The sequence below is a fragment of the Ornithorhynchus anatinus genome, chromosome X2, assembly GCF_004115215.2.
Source record: "Ornithorhynchus anatinus isolate Pmale09 chromosome X2, mOrnAna1.pri.v4, whole genome shotgun sequence".
In the NCBI taxonomy this organism is placed as follows: domain Eukaryota; kingdom Metazoa; phylum Chordata; class Mammalia; order Monotremata; family Ornithorhynchidae; genus Ornithorhynchus; species Ornithorhynchus anatinus.
Window position 1 is genome coordinate 26,416,876 of NC_041750.1, and position 24,712 is coordinate 26,441,587.

General features: G+C 46.6%; 1 protein-coding gene across 2 annotated transcripts in view; it reads left to right on the forward strand.

Annotated features, from left to right (window-relative positions):
- CDKAL1 (CDK5 regulatory subunit associated protein 1 like 1) overlaps positions 1-24,712 on the forward strand; it is a 303,837-nt gene that overhangs the window by 106,332 nt on the left and 172,793 nt on the right. For both annotated transcript variants that reach the window (XM_029052781.2, XM_029052782.2), the window contains one exon: positions 23,619-23,722. In XM_029052781.2, the coding sequence (XP_028908614.1) occupies positions 23,619-23,722 (104 nt within the window). The remainder of the gene's footprint in view (positions 1-23,618; positions 23,723-24,712) is intronic.

Here is a 24,712-nt window from a genome sequence, read left to right on the forward strand (position 1 = left end):
AAATAACGTGGCCAACTCTACCGAGGGTTAATCAGGAGAGGTGACTTGGCCTTTCCGGGCACCGGCTCCATGGGCGATGTTACTTTTCTCCGTGGTTCCCACCATTCGGCAGGAGAACGGAGAGGGTCTAAAACGAGCCTCGTAGAACTCGTCACCTCTATCCGCTTACATCCGGAAAACGGGAATATCTTTGCCCCTCAGCGGGGCCTAGGGGAAAGAGCAAGGGGCCGAGGCTCAGAGCACCGGGGTTCGAATCTCAGCTCTGTCACGGGTCTGCCGGGTGACCTTGGACCAGTCACTTCACCTCTCTAGGCCTCAGTTGCCTCCTCTGTACAACGGGGGTGACGGACTGCAGGCCCCCGGTGTTCCGGGGACTACATCCGAGCTGATGGTCTTGTACTTACCTCAGCACTTAGCCCATAGTGCGCACTCGGTAATAGCATAACCAACTCCTCAGCTCACACCACTCGGCGGCCTAATCCAAAAAGGGATCCTGACCGAGACCCCGGTTGATCGTGGGCAACTTGCTGAGGAACCCCTGAATCTTCACCATCGTGAAGAATCTTTCCAGAATTTTCCATCTAAGTTATCGATTCCTTGTGACTGCCCAACGGAGAGCAGAGGGAAAACCTGCTTAGCAGGCCACCTGTTTTCAAAGACCTTCTGCCTCAGAGGGCGGATTTTCCGAGCCCGGTTTTATTTCCTCGGGAAACAGTGAGTTTCGAATCTGTATTCAGGTGCCACCTGCCCAGTGCGGCTGTGGTCAGCTTCCTGAGAGCGTCGGGTCCGAAGGTGGTTGTTAAACTACGTTAGAGTCATTTTATAGGAAATAAAACCTCCAGGAGAAGAATTCAACTTCTGGGATTCAGGGTCAGCCAACGGATCCAGGAAGAAGCTGTTGGGTTCCTAGCCGGGGTGGAGGGAGTTTGCAGAAAGATCTTTATTTGCCCCTACCTTTCCACCCAGAGTGGGGGCCTGGATGGAGTTCTAGGATCCAACTCCGGCCAGAGATTTGGAAACCCCAAAGGCCAAAAACAGGTTGCTCTCAAGGCGGGTGGGAAAATGTAGAAGGATTTCTTCCTTGCATGGATTAAATGCAACATGGCCCAATGGGAAGAGCAGAGACTTTGCAGTCAGAGGACCTGAGTTCTAATACCGGCCACTTGCCTACTGTGTGACCTTGGGCAAGTCATCTTCGCTTCTCCAGGCCTCAGTTTCCTCACCTATAAAATGGGGATTAGAATTAGATCCTCTATCCTCCCATTTAGGTTGCAAACCTCCATGTAGGCTGTAAACTTCTTGTCATCAGGGATGACATCTGCCAACTCCATTGTAGAGTACTCTCCCAAGCGCTTAGCACAGTGCTCTACAGACAGTAAATGCTCATTATATGCCAATGACCGTTCAATTGATCGGTTAGACTGTGGGCCCCAAAGGGGACAGAGACTGTGTCTGACCTGATTAACTCGTATCCGCCCCAGCACTTAGTTCAGTGCGTGGCTCATACTAAGCCTTGACAAATTCTTTAAAAAACTCATTTAGGGTGGGCAGCTAAACTCTTAGCTATGAACTCCTCCATCAATCAGTGGGATTTATTGAGCACCTGTATACAGGCCAAAATATAAGAACTCGGAGGAGAAAATAGATTTGAGTAGGTAGAAACGGCCACTACCCTCAAGAAGCTGACAATCCACTGCTTCGTCCCCCTTCCCATCGTGTGCTATCGCTGTTTCCCCCAGCCTGACACTCCTCGCTCCTTATAATAATCATAATAATAATTGTGGTATTTGTTAAGCGCTTACTATGTGCTAAGTACCGTTCTAAGCGTGGAGTAGATGAAAGGTAGTCAGGTTGGCCACCGCCCCGTCCCACCAGAGTCTCACGGTCTTCATCCCCATGTTATAGATGAGGTAACCGAGGCCCAGAGAAGTGACTCGCTTAAGGTCACACAGCGGACATATGGCAGAGCCGGAATTAGAACCCGGGCCTTCCTGATTCCCAGGCCCGTGCTCTTTCCACCACGCTTCGCTATTTAGGAATCCGGGACCCATAAACCACCTCATCCTATAGCTATAGAAGTACTGCCACATGGTCCTTTAGCTGAAGGGGATTGCAATGATAGTTTTGGCATCAATTTAAATTCCCATCAGGATAGATCTAATTCTTTGCTCGGGATGGATTGGATTGAAATTAAATTGATTTAAATCACATTTTAAATCACCGGACAGGAAGCAACAATTTAATCACTGCTTTCTACAAAATGTGCATTCTTGCTGTTTGATGGATTTGTAATACACAGTATTCGCAAGAGAGATTGATGTTGACTTTTAATTGCACGGTGAATGCATCCCACAAACAAAGCCGTATTTTAATATTTTTTTCAGATTAATTTTGTAGCCATGTCAGAGCCCGAATTATTATTATTTTTTTGCTCTAGCTAACTGAATCAGAAACTTGGGAGGTTGGGAGGTGAATTATTTCCAGTTTCTGGGTATTTTGGGGTTATTTTTGCCCTGCTACATTAGCGGGTCCCAGCCAGAGTCCTCGGAAACTAGAGTGATTATTCGGCAGTAGGAATGTGTGCTTTTTAATCGAATATATATTTTTAGGCGCTCGTACTTTTAGTCAGCGGTTCTTCTTAATGAGACCCGCTGAACGAATTTTTAACAAAAACGAAATCGATTCTCGTAGCATGGTCCTGGGAGTCAGAGGTCCCGGGTTTAATGTCGACTCTGCCAACTGTCTGCTGCGTGGCCTAGGGCGAGTCACTTTACTTCTCTGTGCCTCAGTTACCTTAGGGTAAAATGGAGTTTGAGACTCTGAGCCCTTTGTGGGCCAGAGACTGTGTTCACACAGTTTGCTTGTATCCACCCCAATGCTTAGTCCACATCTTGGCACATAGTAAGGGCTTGGACCAACACCACAATTATTATTATTATTATTATTATTGTTATTATTATTAGGGGCTGGGATGGGGTAAGTCAGCCCCTCCAATTGCCTGCTGAGTGACCTTGGGTTAGCATCTGTTGCCGAATTGTACTTTCTAAGACCTTAGTACAGTGCTCTTCACACAGTATGCACTCAATAAATACGATTGAATGAATCCCTGTGCTTCATTTTTCCCATTTGTGAAATGAGGATAAAATCCCCAAATCCTCTCTTTAAACAGTGAGCCCCATGTGAGACAGGAAATGTATCCGTTCTGATTGCCTTGTTTCTACCCCAGAATGCTTAGCACTGTGCTTGGCCCATAGTTAAATGCTTAATAAATACCATTATTATTGGATAATTTTATGATTGTTATTGCGATTAATATTATTATCGCTTTCACTACCTGAAAGGATAGATGTAATGGAGGAGGGTGTTTATTAGAGGGAATAGGGAGGAGGGAGGAACAGACAGATGGGGCGGGGAATGGGGGCAAGTTCAATTTTGGGAAACTACGAGTGAACATTCAGCCTAATCGGTCCTGTTTTGAGTCCTGGAGTCCCAGTGAAACCCCATGATTTCAGAGTTTGTAGAAACCACAGTGCTTTATCGGAGGGAAAGCAAAAACTTGTTTATAGTGGAAAGCATAACAAAATCTCTGATCTTTTTGCCCGAGGTCTCTTTCCAAAACAACTTACTGTAACACACATCTAAGGTCAGTATTTCCTAATTTAAGAGTAATCAGCTACATCTATTCATCACTCCTTGACAAATGACTTCTAATAGTGTTGGCATTTTAGATTATTAGTCAAAATACCCGGGACCACAGATTTGTCGGTTGAAGGAATACGATGGGACGATTTTTTTTTTTTTTTTTACCTCTACTTCTGTTGGAATTTTTGGGACAAACGGATACCATGGCTAGGAGAAAACAAATGTCCTCTGAAATCTCAGTTGAATGCAGAGAAGTCTGATTTTGACTGGTGTGAGTGTATAATCTGATATCAGAACATACCCAGCCCAGAAATAGGTGAAAAATCAGAAGATTGGGAGCTCATAACAGTCATTTCTGGGCTGTGTTCCCCCTTAATTTGTTCCCCGTAAATCATCGCAATGAAATCATTCCTGCTCTCGTTTTCATTAAGCGCCGTGTGTATCTAGAGTACCGTACTGAGCTCTGGGACAGATTTCACCCATGAGTAGCAGCATGGCCTAGTGGAAAAAGTGGACTTAAATTCTAAATCCCAGTTCCACCACTTGTCTGCTGTGTGAACTTGGGCAAGTCACTTCACTTCTCTGTGTTATTATAACCAGCCTTAGGCTCCCAAGGGGCTCACAATCTTGGACAGGGTTCAGGTCTATTAACTCTGTTGTATGGGACTCTCCCCAGTGCCTAGTATAGTGTGCCGCACCTAGAAAGTGCTTATTCAGGACCACTGCCGGATTAGTTGATCGAAACGAGATGTGGACCATCCCGAGGAGCTGTTGACTTTCCCGGCTCCCCTAAAATGCCAATCAGACTGTCTTTTTTTCACCTGTCCCTTCTGGGCCCTCCCTCCATTATCTCCTTTAACTTTCATCTCCCCTCCCATTCCTTGTAATCCTCCCTTCAGGCTTAGGTTGCTTTGATGTGGCTCTCCTCCTACCTATCTTTGTTCTTCCCCCAGCACCACAGTATGAAAGTTGTCTCTTGAGAAGGTACCAACCTGGATAAGGGGGCACCTTTGAGGAGACAGAGGAGAGTAAACAGACGGATTCCCTGCCCACAATGAGCCTACAGTCCAGAGGGGGAGACAGGTATTAATGTAAATAAATACATTACAGATTATGGGCATAAGTGCTGTGGGGTTGGGAGGGGGGATGAATAAAGGGAGCAAGTCAGGGTGATGCAGAAGGGAGTGGGAGAAGAGGAAAGGGGGACTTAGCGAAGGCCTTTTGGAGGAGATGTGCCTTTAAAAAGGCTTGGAAGGCAGGGAGAGTAATTATCTGTTGAATTTGAGGAGGGAGGGTGTTCCAGGCCAGAGGCAGGATATGGGCGAGGGGTTGGAAGTGACATAGGGGAGGTCGAGGCACAGTGAGATGGTTAGCATTAGAGGAGTGAAGTTTTCTGGCTGGTTTCCTCCTAGTAGGGCACGAATCCCACCCACTGGCCAAGTATTTGCCAGTGCGGATGCCATGTTAAAGGTTCAGTGCAAGTGGGAGGCGGATGTTCCTTGCCCAGTTGAAGAGAATGGACTGAAGTTGGTTGGAGTGGAAACTATCGTTTTTATGGTGCGTTGCACACAGGCACACCTGCGTTATTTCTCATTGCATGCGTACGCATATACACACACCATCTGCCCCCTCAAACATACCTTTAAATTCACTTCATGTCAAAGGGAAGGTAGCTCAGCAAGTCTGACTTCATTAGCCCCACAGCTCTTACGTCCACATCCACAATTGATTTATTTTCACGTCTGCCTCGCGCTCTTGAATTGAGGTTCCTTGTGGGCAGGGAACATGTCTACCATTTCTGTTGCATTGTATTTTCCCAGGAACCTAGTACAGTGCTCTGCACAGTGTCTGCACTCTATAAATGCCGTCGACGGATTGATTGATTAAAACAGGAGACATCGTTCTTATAACCCTTAGCGGCCCTTCAGTGTTCTTGGTTTTGCTTTTAATTTTTTTGTGTTTTCTAAAATCTACCTTGAGAGAATGTTTGAATTTCCATTGCTTATCCCATTTTCCTCCCCCTTTCATCATACTAGGGAAGGCATAAAAGAGGCAAGCGGAAAATAAAGACTTGTTGCTTATTGGATAAGTTCAAAGGACATTTTCTTCAGTGAGCAGGAAGGGAATCAATTCCCCAAACCAGAGTGAATTCCCAGGAAAGAGGTTTCAGCCACACCACCTGGACGTTTATCCATTTAAAGGGTCGCGGGGTCCGGGGAAGAAAGGTAGCTGCGTATTCTTTTCTCCCTTGTGTAATAGTTTGATGACAAAAGCAGCATCGTATCTGGAGAAGCGCAATGTCTATACTTCCGGCTCTTAAAAATCACATTCAACACGGTTTGCCGAAAGCCTAATAGGGTGAATTGGACTATCTGTAGCGGTTAAGCAGATCTATGTCCTCCTGGCTTCATTAGCCGGGCCGTGTATTTACTTAAGTGGGGAGAAACCTTGCCGTCGCTGACTTATTTATTTGATCTATATGGGATGTTTCGCCCCAAGGGCTGGAGGCGTTCACCGTTTAAATATTTCTCGAATCATAAACATTCAAACGACCAAATAAGGGGAGAAAGAGACTAAAGTGCAGACCAGAGGCGAGGCAAATGGGGAAGGCGGGCGAGACGAGGGAGGGTTGAAAGGTTGAGGTCGCTGGAGGGCAGCAGAAAAGCACAGGCCAGGAACAAGCACAGGCTAATATGCTTTGCGGTCAGGGCAAAACCTGGCTCGTTTACTGTCCCCTGGGTGACTGCCTGGGGAAGGAGGGAGGGGTTAAGCAGGAAGATGAGGTTTGTAATTATGCCAGGGACAGGGGGAGAGGGGAGGGGGCAACAGCCAAAAAGGGTCATCTGTCTACCCATCTCCCGCCCCTCCCATTTGGGAGTAAGGATTTTGGAGTTGTGGGTGTAGGGAAGGGGTGTTTTTGGTTTCTTTTTTTTTTTTTTAAGGTACTTGTTAAGCACTTACTTTATTCCAAGCACTGTTCTAGGCACGGGGAGAGACATCCAGGGTAACAGATCGGACACAGTCCCTGTCCTATGTGGAGCTCACAGTCTGAGTAGGAATCAATCCCCATTTTGCAGATGAGGGGACTGAGGGAAAGAGAAGACACACAGCAGACTAGTGACAGATCCAGGATTAGAACCCAGATCCTCTGACTCCCAGGGCCTTGCTCTTTCCAGTGGGTCATGCTGCTTCCTGTGGAAACTATTTTAACTATTTTACTAGAGCAACAGAGTGTCAGGAGTGCTCTACGAGTGGGGTGAGTACCGAGGTGCTCAATAAATGCGATTGGGGTCTGGGACTCAAGTTCATAGGGAAAGTAGAAGGGGAAAGTAAGGTGGGCAGATGAGATTAGGCAGGGAAGGCTTCCCGGAGGAGGTGTTTTTTTTTGTTTTTTTTAGTGGAGCCTTGAAGATGGGTGGAGTAGCGATCAGCTGGAGCCAGACCCGGAGTTGATGGCAAGAGAGAGGCACCTTGAGAAGGCGGGTGGTAGAGGAGATAAGTGCGAGGGCTGGTTCAGACTGGGAAAGGATGGAATCTAAGGAGGAAGAGGAGACAGAGCTGATTGAGTGCCTTGAAGCCGACAGCGAGGAGTGTCTGTCTGAGACAAAGATGGGAGACTTGCCATCATAGAAAGATCTATTCATAGATTCAGAGAGAGACTGAGAGGCAAAAACTGACAGCGAGTGTATTTTAAAGTCCTGGGAATGTTTCCTGCGTTGTTTTTCCCCCCCTAGGTTTTCATAATTAGTGTAATTTAAAAAATATGTGGCCATCAAAATGATGTAGCGCTCAGTAGAATTTCCTTTGAGAACCACTGTTGTAGAACAATCAGCCTCAGACCCTGGCTGGGAGCGGAGGGGGCCCTTGATGCCAAGTTAGCAGCCATTTCTTCATTGGGCTGCTGAATTTGCCAGTGGGTCATCTCAGGAATTTGGCAGCCTGGGGCCCTCCTCTCTCTTTCGACTTCATTTTGCACGTGGACGCAGAATACGGTTAGGGCCAGGCTTGGGAGTAACGCTTCGCATTCAACCTCCTGCCCAGGAAAATTCTATTTTTCCCCATGAAATATTCTGCCTAGCACATGCAGTGTCATTGTATAACTTTGTTGCCAGCTCTTTCCCAAAGGCGGCTTAGACAGCCTGCCCGAATCACGGGATTGTGGTAAGCTCCTTGAGGACAAGGATTCCGTCTACCCGCTCTGTTGTACTGTACTCTGCCTAGTGCCGAATCAGTGGTATTTATTGAGTGATTACTCGTGTGCAGAGCACTGTAGTAAGCGTTTGGAATGTAAAACTAATAATTATGGTATTTGTTAGGCGCTTACTATGTGACAGGCACTATTCTAAGCGCTGGGGTGGATAGAAGCAAATGGGGTTGGACACAGTCTCTGTCCTACGTGGGGTTCACGGTCTCAATCCCCATTTTACAGATGGGGGAATTGAGGCACAGGCAAGTGAAGCGGTTTGCCCAAGGTCGCAAAGCAGGCACGTGGCGGAGACGGGTTTATAATCTGACTCGTCTGACTCCTAGGCCCATGGTCTTTCCACACACTGAGGCGGTGTGGCTTAGGGGAAGGAGCACATCCCTGGAAGGCAGAGGACTTGGCTTCTAATCTCAGCTCTTCCAGGTGCCTGCTGTGTGACCTTGAGCGAGTCTCTTCACTCCTCTGTGCCTCGCTTTCCTCATCTGTAAAAATGGGGATTCGTTGCCTGTTCACCCTCCAACCTTGACTGTGAACCCCATGAGGGACTGGGACTGTGTCCAACCCGATTAACTACTCCAGCACGAAGAGCTGTGGTTGACACACAGTAAGTGCTTAACAAGAACGAATTCAATTGAAGACATTTCATATAAAACATGGGTCATGCCCTTAAGATGCGCCCATTTTTTGGTAAGCATAAATATTCATGATTAGCTTGTATCTACCCCAGCGCTTAGAACAGTGCTCGGCACATAGTAAGCGCTTAATAAATACCAACATTATTATTATTATTCTCCATCGGCAGTCATACATGCAGAATCGTCCTCTAGACTGTCAGCTTGTAGGCAGGGAACTCAGTTAATATTGTACTCTCCCGAGCGCTTAGTACGATGCTCTGCACAGAGTAAGCACTCAGTAAATTACCAATGATTGAATGTGGCTTTTTCTTTGAAACCACCCGGAGTACGAAACAAATTTCTCATGCACTCTTGGGGTCCGGTCTGATTGTTGTTCATGCCTGGATCACAGACCTGTAGAACACTTCTGAAAATGTTATTTTATTTATTGTGTTTGGCTTTAGTGGTTTTTCCCCTTTTTTGGCTCCGTTTTGTTTACCCCCTTTTGGCAAATGAAAGTGATTGGTTGATTTGCGGTTGTGTTTTCTTTTGATTTCTATCATCTGGTTTAAGTAGAAATTAGTCTCGTTTCTTCATCCTTTCACTTGATTTGATTGCAAAGGTTCATTTTCTTGGGCTCATAATTTTTAAGACTGTTTGGGTTTTCTTCCTAAAGTGCTTTACTGTTGCGGGTGTTCCTTTGACCAGCTAGCTAATTTTTTTTCCAGTTAAACAGCTCCACTTTCCAGGACGCCGCAGCTGAATTTGTATATACATTTTTCCGTTGGTGTCTTCACCTCGTCTCCCGGCAAGAGACGGCGATTTTAGTTGGGCCGTAACAGTTGCCTGATCGGGGGAAAATAAGGCCGTTATTTCGCGGCCTTGGAATTGATTCTATTTGATGATGTAAGATTCGGTCTCGATGGCAGCCCTGTAGCTACCTCTGACTTTACCTAATGATCCATAATGTCTGGTGGGTTTTGACTTGCATCATTCCAATCATTAGTATTCTAATGGTGCCGAAAAGCCAGATGGGCTACTCGATCCCAACTCGCGAGATTGGTGGCAGAAAATCGATGAAATAAGACACGGCGGCCCAGATGTTCTGCCTTGATAGGCTCCGTACATTTTTTTTTGTGGTATTCGCTAAGCGTTTCCTATTTACCAAGTACTGTACTAAGCTCTGGGGTCGGTAGAAGATCAAGAGAGAGAAAGATACAAGGTCATCAGCTTGGTCCCTTCCTCTAACTAGGAGGAAGGAGGATTTCATCCCCATTTTACACATGAGGAAACTGAAGCACAAAGAAGTTAAGGACTTGCCCAAGGTCGCACAGCAGACAGGCGGCGGAGCCGGGATGAGATCCGTTGAGTCCCGGACCCATGCTCTTTCCACTAGGCTGCTCCGCTTCTTGTCGGCATCGGCAAATTTTTCTTGCAGTGTGCTCAGCCTCCACCTAGACCGTAAGTTCGTTGTGGGCGGGGAGTGTGTCTACTGACTCCATCTTATTGTACTCTCCCAAACGCTTAGTACAGTGCTCTGCACACGGTAAGCGCTCAGTACGTACGACTGACCGACTCTCTTGGTTCCCCCCTAACCGTTGGGAAAAAGGACGCGGCGAAACGGGGTCGAGGGGCAGGATCGAGGCCGACCCGGATGAGGTCACAGTTATGGCAGCGTTAGTTCATTTTCTTGGCTTGCAAAGAGCTTTCTTAGAAAGCAGAGCGGGGAGTCAAAACGAGTAGTTTCACATGAGCTTTGGGCTTTTCTGCGGTCGAGTTTTATCTGAGGTTCCTTCTCACCCGCCACGATCCCGGTTTAGTTGCTACGGGTTGAAGTCTGGTGTCTTAACCTGTCTAAATCTAAATTTCCCCCGCTCTTCCCCCCTCCTCTGTGGTCATCCGTTTGAAAGCTGACATTCACTTTTTTCATCAATCGAGGGTATTTACCGAGTGCTTACTCTGTGGAGAGCACTGTGCTTGCTCTCACTTGGGCACCGGGGAGAGGACGATTCAACAGATTAGCAGACTCGTTCCCTTCCCCTAAAGAGCTTGCAGTTTAGAGGGAGAGAAGGACATTAGTATCTTCATTGGATTTTTCGGTCTGGTTTTCTGTGGTGGCATTTCAGAGAAGCAGTGGGAAGAGCCCGGGCTTGGGAGTCAAAGGTCATGGGTTCGAATCCCGGCTCTGCCACTTAGCTCTGTGACTGTGGGCAAGTCACTTCACTTCTCTGTGCCTCAGTTCCCTCATCTGTAAAATGGGGATGAAGACTTTGAGCCTCACATGGGGCAACATTATTACCCTGTATCTACCCCAGCGCTTAGAAAGCTGCTCTGCACATAGTAAGCGCATAACAAACGCCAACATTATTATTACTATTAGAGGGCCCTTCCCTGTGGTCATTTCTCTATCTACCAATTATGCTGCTGTTCCTTACTCACACAAGGGATGGACTTGTTCCCCTTTCCACTTTATTTAAGGTCCCCAGCAGAGCCCAGTGGAAAGATCATGGGCCTGGGAGTTAGAGAACCTGGGTTCTAATATCAGCTCTGCCTCTTGCCTGCTGTGTAACCCTGGGCAAGTCCCTTGACTTCTCCGGGCTTCCGTTACCTCATCTAAAAAGTAGAGATTGAGACTGTGAGCCCCATGTGGGCCGGGGACGGTGTCCTACCTGATTATCTTGTGTCTACACCAGTGGTTAGTGCAGTACCTGGCAAATAGTAAGCCCTCAACAAATACCATTAAAAACATGTGTCTGGGCAAGCGAGAGCTCAATAAATCTGACTGAATTGAACTGAAAAGTAAAGCAGTCCATACCAGACGTGAAACCAGGATGCCCGTCTGGCCCGGAGTGCGTAGCTTGGCCTGGGGTCTCCTGGGACTCTTAAAATCCTTCTCACCAGGTGCAGAGAGACTGACTTAGGGTGGGTGACCCCGATTGTCCTCGTGACCTTTATGCACCCCAGGCCCTTAAGTAGCTACACTGAGTCTCGCCCAGGGCACACATTCAGTGTAAGCAGAAAACTGCCCTGTCTCTTCTTGTTTCCTCAATAACTTTGAACGTACCATGCTCGGCTTTCTAAAAGTGTCCTGCGAGACACTTTTTATTCCCCCCTTCTGTCTCCTCCATCCTGGAACCAAAGGGCTGAAACTTAAGCATCTTCAAGTACGTTGTTATGTTTTGAAAGTTTAAAAAAAGAATTGCCTGTTTCATCAAAGGTCAGGTTCAGAAATCATCCCTCAGCACATGCCGATGTGATTTTTTTTTTTTTTTTTTTTGGTTTTTGTTAACTCCGCACCAGTGTCTGACTATCATATGACAGTTCCTTGCTTTAGCAGACTGGTGCCAGACTCGGTGTCTTTTATTTTTAAGATATAACTGTCTAGTGGTTTGTGTTTTCGGTGTGAGAAGCCTGTGAGTCATTGCCTATCATGTCCCGTGCCTTTCCTCTGAAACTCTAATTATTTTGGAGGAGGTAGACTAAAGCTCAATATTTAGAGCCAATATTAGATTTGAAGCTACAGCTGTAATTTTTATTTATAGGAAACTTTGGTAAGCCTTCTGCCCTCCTCCTTCCCTCCTCCATGCTTAATTGATCCAGTGAAGAAGTCAGCTCCAATCAGACTTTTTGGCAGGGAGTTTGTTTATGCAGGTTTTGTTTTTTTGTTGTGGTTGCTGCTAATTTTCAAAGTTAGAACAAATAGCTCAACTCTGGATCTCTCGTTCATTCATTGCCATATTTGTCGAGCACTTACTGTGTGCAGAGAGAGCGCTCTACTAAGCGCTTGGAAAGAGGATGAAAGAATAATAATAATTGTGGTATTTGTTAAGCACCTTCTATGTGGCAGGCACTGGGGTGGATACAAGCAAATCGGGTGGGACGCGTCCCTGTCCCATGTGGGGCTCACGGTTCTTCTGACTCCCGGGTCCTGCTTCTATCCAACTGGCCACGTGGCTTGAAAATGTAGCATTTTATAGCATTCAGATACCTTGAGCGTATCCAGGATACGATCCTCTAACGTTATCAAACACCTGATGGCTTTTGGGGGCCAGAGCTTCAGAGTAGTTCATTTCCCGATTTGATCTCTGTCTTCAAGGACTCAAAGATGGGGACTTCCTTGAGGTTCTCTGAGCCGGTCCAAGTTGGCTTTCACCTCATTTTTTTAACTGTCCTCATTTTTATTGGGAACATTTCCCTGAACACGCACTCTAAAATATCAAAAGGCGTTCTGGGCTGTGGTCGGAAAAAATGTTCCGATTCTGCCAGCAGAGTCCTAAATTGCATAAGAGAATGGGTGTCGAAGCCGAGAAACGGCTCGCCGGCAGCCGATCTCTTGTTCTGTCCGAAACCCGTGATGAAATCCCAACAATAACCGTGGAACTGCGTACTGCTCTATTTTTGTGTGGGAAAGACTTCGCTTTAGAGAGGAGGGGAAAAGAAGACATCTCCAATGTAAATAAACTGCTAGCAGGCCAGGGGCTGAGGTTTGGTGGGTAATCATTCACTGGATTACAGAAGGCTAATCTCTTGGAACCACAAAGATCAACCGAAGTGTTCTGTGGCATAGAAAATACAGATATTTTGGTCTTTCCTGAAAGAGGGATGCTTTGTCTCCCTTCTGTAAATATCAAGAAGCTCTAGAGGAAACTCACTGCAGGGCTTTTCCTTGAACCGAACAGCGCTCTGTAGGGAGGTGTCCACCAACACCTGGAAATTCCTTTGCTCTTCGGTCAGTGGATCGGTATGGAGCACCTTCTCAGTTGGGAAGAGGGGAGCTACACCTGGACTCGTGGTTAAATACAAATCAATCAGTGCTATTTAATGAGCGCTTACTGCGTGCGGAGCACTATGCTAAATGCCGGGAAGAATTCCCCGTCAGTGATGGGGAAGATTGAGCTGGAATGGGTCACCCTGGGTTCATGCATTCTTCCTATAATAAGAATAATTATTGTAGTCACTCAAGAATCATCTCCATTTATTGAGCACTGACTTGGTGCATAGTACTGTACTATACTAAGAGCAGAGCTTAACGGAGTTGGTAGGCATGTTCCCTGCCCACAGTGAGCTTACGGTATTTGTTACCGTGAGGCGAACACTGGGCTGAGCGCTGGGGTAGGTACAAGATAATCAGATTGGACACAGCCTCTGTCCCACAAGGGTCTCCCAGTCCGAGTAAGAGGGAGAACAGCTCCGCAGCTAAACCCTCTTCTCCCCCCTTTCCCTCTCCTCCTCCCCTTCTCCCGTCCCACCCCCTCAGCACTGTCCTCTTCCGCTCAACTGTCTATATCTTCATCACCCTATTTATTTTGTTTATTTTGTTTAATGAGATGTACATCACCCGATTCTATTTATTTGCCATAGTTTTTATGAGATGTTCTTCCCCTTGACTCTATTGCCATTGTTCTTGTCTGCCTGTCTCCCCCGATTAGACCGTAAGCCCATCAAAGGGCAGGGACTGTCTCTATCTGTTGCCGACTTGTACATTCCAAGCACTTAGTACGGTGCTCCGCACATAGTAAGCGCTCAGTAAATACTATTGAATGAATGAATGAACAGCTACTGAATCCCCATTTCACAAATGAGGAACTGAGGCACAAAGAAGTGACTTGCCTGAGGTCACACAGCAGACAAGGGGCAGAGCAGGGATTAGAACCCAGTTCATCTGGCTCCCGGGCCCATGCCTCTTCTACTAGGCCACGGCGCTTCTCAGGAAGGGCAGTTGGGAATAAGCAGGGGGAGATATTTATGTGAAGGAGGCTCAGGGAAAGTAGACAGAAGTTCGTGCTGGGTCAGTTGCAAGTTTTGCAAAAGAAACTTACCCTCTTCAGCTAGAGAAGGACCTTGAAATGGAGAGAGAGAGAGAGGGAGGCAGGAGAGAGAGAAAGAGGGGGGAGAGAAGGGCAGGGAGGGAGAGAGAAACCTCTTGAGAAAGTTTATAAGTTTGAGTTTAAAGAGTCCATTTGTGTGTCTAATGAAAGGGAAGACCAGCAGAAACCCATTCTAAAGCTGAGAATTGGGGCAGGCCTTAGCTTCATCACATAGAGCAAGACTACATAATAATCAAAATGATGGTATTTAAGCGCTTACTATGTGCGAGGCACTGTACTAAGCGCTGGGGTGGATACAAGCACATTGGGTTGGACACAGTCCCTGTCTCACTGGGGCACTCAGTCTCAATCCCCATTTTCCAGATGAGGTAATTGAGGCCCAGAGAAGTAAAGTGACTTGCCTAAGGTCACACAGCAGACAAGTGGCAGAGCTGCCATTAGAACCCATGACCTTTTGACTCGCAGGCTCTATCCACTACACCAGGCTGCTTACAGAGACACCGACCAGGGAATGCCAACTTTGGGAGCCTGTGGGAATGGTAGAGGAGAATAAACACTGGAATCAGGTGGGATTTATTGCTCCACCCCAGGCCTGGTTGTCCCTTGCATTTTCGTGCTGGCTGGTTCTCCAAAGATGCCTTTCTTCTTTGATCCGTCAGTGATATTTATTGAGTCGGTACTGTGTGCAGAGCCCCGTGTAAGTCACTTAGGTGAGTACAGAAGAGTTGTTGATCCCCTTCCCCGTCCACCAAGAGCTTACACTCTACCACTCGGTTGTACTGTCGTCTCCCAGAAGCTTTAGACAGGGCTCTGCACGTAGTAAGCAGGCAAATATCAAGTGCTTCAAAGGTACAGACCCAAATGCATAAGGGGAACGCAGAAGGGAAAGGGAGTAGATTTGCTCCTGTTTTTCAGTTTTTGGACTGGTAGTCGATCATAACGACGAGAAGCAGCGTGGCTTAGTGGAAAGAGCCCGGGCTTGGGAGTCAGAGATCAGGGGTTCCAATCCTGGCTCTGCCACATCTGCTGTGTGACTTAACCTCTCTGTGCCTCACTTCCCTCATCTGTAAAATGGGGACTAAGACTGTGAGCCCCACGTGGGACAACCCGATAGCCTCGTATCTACCCCGGTGTTTAGAACAGTGCTTGGCTCATAGTAAGCGCTTAACAGATGCCATCATCATTATTATTATAACAGATGTCTTCCCTGATTATAGGATTTCAGGCTTTAGCGATTTCTTCACTGCCCTAAATCCTACCAAGCCTCTCCACATCACATTTGCTCCCCTGAGTTTGCTTGGGAGCCAGGAGTTCTGGGTTCCAACCCTAGTTCTCCCCCTTGTGTGCTGTGTGATCTTGGGCAAGTCACTTAACGCCCCCAGTGAGCGGCTTCTTCATCTTTACAGTGGGGATTTGATGCCTGCTCTCCCTTGCCCTTGGACTGTAAGCCCCATAGGGGCCAGAGACTGTCTGGTTACTCTTTATCTGCCCCGTATTTGGCTCAGTGTCCAGCACAGAGTAAACGTTTGAACAAATCCCGCAATAATGATCTCCTGCTTACACTCTCCTTAAACATTTGATCTGTCGCTTTAGCTAAAATTTCAGAATCTTGCCTGAGCCTCTTGTAGAATTATTCAACTTCTGGTGACCAGAACGGTGATTTAATCAAATCCCCTCTGAGTTCTTCCCCTTTTAAAAGCTCTGATTTGCTCATTAATTACCCTCTGCGGTTAGCGTCTTTTCCTTTAAACGATTGACCCCCGCCTGCAGCTGACAAATGGAAAATGACATTTTAAAAAGATTTTTATCTCCGAAGAGTCAGACGCAATTTAGACCTGGCTCTAAAGAGACGAAAGCAGGGGTGTTTTGTGTTTTCTCTGCCTTTCTCCATCCCCCCACCTGGACTCGGTTTCTCTCAGCTTTGGCCATAGTCGAGCCGGATGGGTTTCAAAGACTTACGAGAGACCAAAGCGCTAATCAAAGCCCAAAACGCTGGCAAAAGTTTCTCGGAGGGGGCGAAGCCATGGCAGTGACTGGACAGACACGATGCAGACGGCGAACGGGCACTGAATGAACAGCTGCCGGGCCAGCTTCGAGGAGTCCTTTTAGCAGAAAAATCTGCAAGAGAAAGAAGCCAGGATTATTTGGTTCTTGAAAGCACTAGCATCTGATTCCAGTGGAGTCCAAAGACTCCCGCATTTTCCCGCGCGATTTAACCTTAACTTCTTTTTGAAGAGATTGGGAAATCCTAGTATTTGTTTTGCGAAAGGGCAGCACCTCTAATCCCCGATGATAAATGATCGGACTTGGAATCATCCTTGATTTATCCCCTTCTTTTCTCCAAGTCATTCCTTTCATAAAAATAGCCCATCGCATCTATTTTAAAATGCTTGCGGCTACCGGTAGCGACAGTCGACAAAATTGGTTGTAGTTAGTGTTCGTTCATTCACTCATTCAATTGTAGTTATTGAGCGCTTACTGTGTGCAAAGCACTGTACTGTGCGCTTGGGAGAGTACAGTATAACAGTAAGCAGACACATTCCCTGCCCACAGTGAGTTTACAGTCTAGTTACCAGGTGCCAACCCCCTCCCCAGCACCATCATATGCGAAAATGCTCAGCATGGATAAAATACATGCAATTAGAACCTCAGTGGAAATGTGTGATTGTGGATTCTGGTGGACTTCATCAAGGACAGTTTTGAGCAGGAGGGTCAGTGCTGCCTAATAGAAAGAGCCTCGTGGTAGAAGTCAGAAGATTCAGGCACTCTTCTCAACTCTGCCCCTGGATTGCTGTGTGTCCTCGGGCAAGTTAGTCAACCTCTCTGGCCTCCAGTTTCCCCATCTGTAAAATGGAGATGATATACCTGCTCTCTTAGATCGGCGAGCCCAGGAGGGGCGGGGGCTGTGGTCCGATGTGATTATCTTGTATCTGTCCCAGCTCTTCGCACTGTGCCTCGCACCCCATAAACAGATGATAATTAACAATTTTTAAAATGATATCTTGAATATTAATGGCCTTCCCCCACTGTCTCCCTCTCCCCACCCAACCAAGACTTTTCCCACCGGGGTTCGACACCAGACATCATTCTGTCAGGTGATGTAAAATGGCCTCAGAAGCTTTAAGAGAAAGTGGGACAGAACTCCGGGGAGAGCAACACAGAGGATTACAAAATGAGACTTTCTAAAGAAAGGATTTTGGGAGCTTAGAGAAGAGAAAGCAGATGGGGGGATCTTTCAGGTCTCCTAGTTTGTGAAGTACTAGACTTTTCTGACAGTGGTGGTCAACCATTCTGTCTTCCCCAGAGAACAGAACAAGAAGCATCTTCAACCTGAAGGAATGGGGGCCACAGAGAAGCATTTCTGGCCAATAAGCGGAGGAAATATCGCAGACTCAATCGTTGTGGGAAGGTGTAGTGAAATTGTCTCTGCAACTTTCAAAATGGACCGGTGTGCCCCTAAGAGAGAGAAAGAGGGAGGCTTTGGGGCTCCTCTGTGTGGTCAAAAATGTACAACTTTGGAGCAGTCAGGCAGTTAACAACCAGGAATTTCCCCACCTGCTGCCTCTGGAATGTCTGAATCCCGGCTGTCCTCCTCCTGGGAGTGAAACTAAAATATGATCGGGGAGAGCAGGATGGAGTAAGGGAGAGTGGGGGCGGTGCAGATCCTCTCCAGAGCAGCTTTTCTTTCCCTAAGATGGACTCTAGCTGCTAGGGTAAGGATTTTTTAAATTAAAATAGCATTTTTTAAGTGCATGCTATGTGCCAGGTATAGTAAGTGATGGAGTAGATACAAACTAATCAGGTTGGACCCGGTCCGTGACTCACATGGAGCTCACGGTCTTAATCCCCATTTTACAGCTGAGGTCACTGAGGCACAGAGAAGTGAAGTGATTAGCTCCTGGTCACCCAGCAGACAAGTAGCGGAGCCGGGATTAGGCTCTATCCACTAGGTAAATGCTTCTTCCGACTTCTGGACTCAGGCTCTATCCACTAGGCAAATGCTTCTTTCAGCTCCTACACTCCCTACCTTTGGGGCCATTCTCGGTTTCCGAGATTTCTGCGCTCACTTTTAACTGACGTTGCCTCATTTTGGTGGAGGCCGCCAGGCCACAGCCTGGTTTTCCGCGATCCAAGCCCTTTGGAGATTTAGGATGCCACAATGGGAAAGCTTAGAGGTTGGCATCCTTTGGTGAATTTCTCAAAAATCAAGGCAAACTGATCAGGCATGCAGAGAGTATACTAACATCAAAGTCGTGGATTTTTGCAAAAAAAAAAAAAAACCCACAATAATAGCCTTTGTTTAGTCATGTTTTTGACTAGGAGAAGAGGAAAGCACAAAAGTCTTGAGGTGCCTCTGGTCTGCCCAGTAGAGGGGAGCCATCTGAAAAAGGGAAACTTTCCAGCAACATGGAACAGGAGAGGACTATCAGTGCTGCGAAATAGGCAATATCGAATTTCTCCGGTGTGTGTGCTTGGTCTGATATTCAATTCTTAATTTTGACCATGCCTGTCAATATTTTTCAGTCTTTGCCCCCCATTAGAGTGCAAACTCTTTGTGGGCAGGTAAGGTGTCACTTCTTTTTCTGTGCTTCTAAGCACCTAGTACAGTGCACTGTACTAAGTGCTCAATAAATACTAATGGTACTTTTACTTGGACTCCCTGCCGAATATGTGCAAGAGAATCAGTGTTGCCTAGTGGTTAGAGCACGGGCCTGGGAGTCAGAAGGACCTGGGTTTTAATCCTGGCTCCGCCTCCCATCTGCTCTGTGACCTTGAGCAAGTCACTTCATTTCTCTGTGCCTCATTTGCCTCAGCTGTCAAATGGGGATTAAGACTGTGAGCCCCATGTGGGACATGGACTGTGTCCAACCTATCTTGTATCTACCCCAGCTTAATCGGGTACCTGGCGCATAGTAAGCGCTTAACAAATACCAAAAAACAAACAAAAAACCCCCGATAGGGTCTTGCCCCTCGTTCCTCTTTTTTTCTAATTTACTCCGGGAGGCGGGGTTTATTTATTGTGAATATAGGTAATTATTTAAGCTCCCGTTCCTTTCATGGAGATTTTAAAAAAACAAAACGTTCCAACCAAAACATACCGCATTTTGACACATAGGGGGATAATGCCATTAAGTGAGCCACATAATCTTCCGCCGTCTTTGTGGTTTGAAGCTATTCCGTGTCCTGTCTCCATGTAACCACCGGGGCAAAGATTAGTAGGTTTGAGGTGGACCTTATATGCTGTCATCCCAACAGCCAGGCATAGCTCCGTGTGGGATTTTGCATCTTTCTTTCTTTCTTTCTTTCTCTCCAACAGTTGTCCCCCGCATCGCATCTCGTCCCCACCCCTTATTTTTTATTTTGTTTGGTTTGGCTTTCAGCAGTCAACACTCAAAGATCTTTTGTTTTCAGGACGGTTGGAGGAGTTGGCATTGCTCTCCTTGTTGGAAACAATCATTTAATTGTTTTCAGATAAGTGAGCTCTCTGTTGAATGTTCTGTAAGTTCCTGTATCTTAATGGGAAGCATGATGTGTCGAAATGATTGGGCCGCGTAACTCCTGGATCCTTGAAAAGCTCTCTTCTAGGAACCGGTCGAAAGCAACGTTCCCTCTCTCTCTCTCTCTCTCTCTCTCTCTCTCTCTCTCTCTCTCTCTCTCTCTCTCGTCTCTGGAAGTCGCATCGTACTTTCTCTCTCAGTGTATTTGCAGGCCTTTGCAGCTAATCCGCAGATCACAGAAGCTGCCGTTGTGTTATCCTCTTTGTGGGATTGTACGGTGCTTGACCACCGTGCTTGGCTTGGAGTGCGGTAGATGATGCTTGTTTGTGTGTGTGTAGGTGTGTACAGCTGCGTAGTCTACTGAATGGTAAAATATTTACTCTGATTTCTCTATTAGTAAATATTTATTTTTCTGCCTCCCCAGATGGAGTGTAAGCTCCTTGTGGGCAGGGTTTTGTAGAAGAGTGCAGTCCTGGCTGCCTGAGGATCCGGTTACACTCGGGCCTCTGGCTCTCTGGGTGATTGTGGGCAAGTCGTTTAACCTCTCTGTTCCTCAGTTTCCTCATCTGTACGATGGGGCTGATAGTACCTTCCTTTCTACCTATCTCAGGGGGCTTTGCCAGCGTAAAAAATGAGATAAGTGCTCTCGTAAGTGAGAAGCAGCATGGCCTGGTGGATAGGCCTGGGACTCGGAGCTCCGTGGGTTCCCACCCTGGCTCCACCACTTGTCTGCTCTGTGACCTTGGGCAAGTCACTTCACTTCTCTGGGCCTCAGATACCTCATCTGTAAAATGGGAATTGAGACTGTGAGCCCATGTGGGACAGGGACTGTGTCCAACCCGATTTGCTTGTTTTCACCCCAACGCTTAATTCAGTTCCCGGCACATAGTACATGCTTAACAAATGCCACAATTATTATTATTATCATTATAATAAGTGCGCTTTGGGAATAAAAGCGCTGTATCAAAACCAAGGTATTTTTGTATTTTTCCCAACACTCAGTTCAGTGTCAGGGACCCAGTATGTAGTCTGTAGCAACCATGACCATAACCACCCTCCCTACGGTTAGATGCACAAATATTCAAGGGAGAAAGGAAGAAAGATGAACTTGGGCTTAGCTTGAGGTTCCAAGTCTGTCCAATAACACGGAGAATTGTCCTTCAGCTTTCTTGGGGTTGTTTGAGCATAAATGGAAAATTCTCAAGATTCCCGGCCAGAGTAGTGACTCAAGAACAGAGGCGGCCGGGCATTTTTGGATGATCCAGCATTGAGATATCTGTGAATTGGTTCTTGGGGCTTCCTGCGCATTACTGAAAGTTTTGGGAAGAAAGAGGAGTGTTGTGTCTATACATATTTACCCACATGTGTGTGCGTATTTTATTTCTGTACACAAATGTGTTCTGCCAAAACCAATCCTTGTTTCACTGCTTGACTTGGCAGCAGCACGTGGCAAAAATGCCAACTCTACATACTGGTGCAAGTTTTCAGTTTTACAATCTGATCGGCACAGAATTCACAAGGAAGGAGAGACCTTAGTGATCCACCCCCCCCCCCCCACCCTTTCACTTTAGCTTTTCAGCTCCGCTCGGTCCCTCTTCCATCTCGCACGCGTCCTAGGACCGATATGGCGGAAGAGAACTCATTTTGAGTTGTAGGATGGCACTAGAAAATGGAGCAATAAGTGGCCTGTCTAATGGTGCTGGGCCAGTTAGGGCCTCCCGGCCCCAGCGGGGTTCCATTCCAGAGTTTTCCCCTAGATGCAAAAAGAGAATATTTTCAAAGCGGATACCACCTCCTTCCTTTCCTCCCTGTGATGTTACCACAGATTTTAGAACGTTCTTTACTTGCATTCTTAGACCGCATGGGCACCTTTTTCTCTTTTAAAAGGTACTCAGTAAGCACCTACAAGGTACCAGGCACTGTACTAAGCACTGGGCTACAGTTTTCATCCATATTTTTTTGCTTTGGATTAGGAATGCATAATGCAGAGAAGTAAAACAACTTGCTCCGGGTCACCCAGCAGACAAGTAGTGGAGCCGGGATTTAGAACCCAGGTCCTCCGACTCTCTGGCCCATGCCCTTTCCATTAGGCCACGCTGCTTCTCGCCTTTATGGTTTCTCCCGGATGAGACTATTTTTCAAATAGCTGCAAAATCCTGGTACCTGGGGTAGGTAAGGCAGCAGAAGCCAGAATGCTCAAGTTCACCAGGGGCACCCAGCAACCATCTGCTGCTGCCTTGGGTATCATTTCTCTCCTTGCCCTGCTCAGGTTTTTGAGTTTTTCTGCCTTTCATTGCTCCAGTTGGAATGAAGCGTAGGGAGCTGATTGGAGGGAGTGGATCTGTGGGGCACAGGTCCCGCTCCGTACCATCCTGGATATACGTTAATCATCTGCCACACAAGCTTTCCTCGCTGTGTGTGTGTTTGTGCTTCGAATTTGTCTCCCTCTAGGCTGTAAACTCAAGGAACGTGTCTGCTAATTCTATTATACTGTACTCTAAGCTGTACACTCTTTGTAAGCAGGGAATATATCAGTTTACTGTTATATTGCACTCCCCCAAGCGCTTAGTATAGTGCTTTACACAGGGTAAGTGCTCAATAAATATGATAGAATGAATGCTCACCCAAGTGCTTAGTGCAACATTCTGCACCTAGTGCTCCATAAGCAGCATGGAGTTAATGGATAGAGCACAGGCCTGGGGTTCAGAAGGTCATGGGTTCTAATCCATTCCGTGCTTCTAATTGAGCTGAGCTGGAAGCTTTTGATTTCAAGCCCCGAAAGAGACATTGCCCACTCAAAGAGCTGACGTTTTTCAGACCAAAGCTCATCGAAGTTCTCTGAAAACAGTGCGTAAATCTGCATGGCTAAAGATGGATTGCTCTGAATGAGATTAAAAAGAGAATAGGTCAAATCTGCTGCCTTCTCTACATGGCGTGGTTGACTTGCCCAAAAAGCTTGATTGGAAGTCATTTGAGAGGCCCATTAGCCACATGTGCTCTCTCGCAGGCAATTCTTTTCCACATCCTAAATGGAACTGCATTTTGAAGTAGCCAGGTAATAGCAACTCATCTCTTAAGATCCTCAAGGCCTCCCCGTTGTCAAGCAGTTACTGAAAAGATGCACTCCTCTCTCGTTATTCCTTGTGATCGACCTTCGACGTTTTGGGCGTCCAAGTGTTTTATTATGTTGCAACGGCTTCTTTGTATTTGCGATAAAGAAAATCCATTTTCATTTTACAGGAGAGCAAGAGCAACATTTATTTTTTGTCTTGTTTTGGTTTTTAAAAGATTCCATTCCTCATTCTGCCAAGTTAGAATGGAGAAAAATGTCAGGTTTTGCAGAGCTCCGGTTATAGGACCCACCCAAGCTAATCCCACGCACGCATGTGTGGTGGAGATTCTGATTTCTTGGAATTCGGGGTGTTGTCTAATCATTCAGCGCACCGAGAGTTTCTCCGTATTGGCGCGACATATCAGTCGGTTGACAAATCGGGGACCGACTTAGTGGTGATCAAAATGATGATAGTTGTGATTCATCCTTTAGAGTGTAAGCTCATGGAGGGCAGGGAACGTGTCTACCAACTCTGTTATATTGTATTCTCCCTAACGCTTAAGATAGTGCTCTTCACTCATTAAGGCTCAATAAATATTATGATAGATTCCCTGCCTAAGCCTAACACTTCTGCATCACCTATGCACTTGTATTCATACCCTTTAAAGCACTTGGATATTCACCCCTCATTTATTCACGTTAATTCGTCTTCATTTGCTTATGGTATGCCACCGATTTTTTCAAGAAAATAAGTCATGCTTATTTCTGATTTTCAAACAGGTGTCTCAACGCATGTACCTATTGCAAAACCAAGCATGCCAGAGGAAATTTGGCAAGTTATCCTATCGATGAACTAGTGGAGAGAGCCAAACAGTCTTTTCAAGGTAAGATTTCTCCAGGGTTCGAGTTTCTCGTAGCCACAGTAATCATTGTGAGGCCTTCTCTTTCCTCTTGGGGGGGAAGGTTAGTTCACAGTAGCAGTCGAGAGGACCTTAGGTTGGAAGATGATGGTGAGATGGTGTCTTTGACCTGCGTCCTTGGAAATGCAGTCGCTCTGGGTTCTTGCCACGCTGGTGAGCACTGTTCATAGAAGGATACAGAGAGGAGAAAGTCCTTGACATCACCTGGCTTTGTTAGCTCACGTTTCCTTTTAAATGGAGCATGGCAGTCTACCCAGTAGTGTCCCATCACTCGGACCAATAGAAGATCTTGCTGATTTTCCTGGCTCTTGTAGAAGCCAACACGGCCGACCCAACGTTATGGAAACTCCGGTTATGGTACAGGAAGTTGGCAAGTTAAGGAGTCCCTAGTTCTGGTGGACGGTCTGTTGGTCTTTCTGGTTACGATTGACGACAGGGCATTTCTCATTACCTTGGCATGTCTCAATTTCCATTGTTTTGCCCATAAAATCAGTCAGTTGTATTTATTACCAGTCGTATTTATCAAACGTTTATTGTGGGCAAGGCACTGTACTAAGTGCTTGGGAGAGTTCAGTTTAGCAATATAACAGATATACTCCCTGCTCACAAAGAGCTTACGGTCTAGAGGGGGAGTAGACATTAATATAAATAAATAAATTACAGAGGTGGACATGAGTGCTCTGAGACTGGGAGGGGGGATGAGTAAAGGAGCAAGTCAGGGGGACGCAGGATGGCCTAGGAGAAGAGAAATGAGGGCTTAGTCAGGGAAGGCTTCTTAAAGGAGATATGCTTTCAATAAGACTTTGAAGGTGGGGAAAATTGGAATGGGCTTTTGAAACACTAACCTCCTTTCTGTCAGTAGTTCCGGAGCCCGAGTAGACAGAGAGCTCAGGGTAGCTGCCGGGTCAAGGGGAATCCATTTTAATAGGTGTGCTGGGGGCGAGGGGCCAGAGA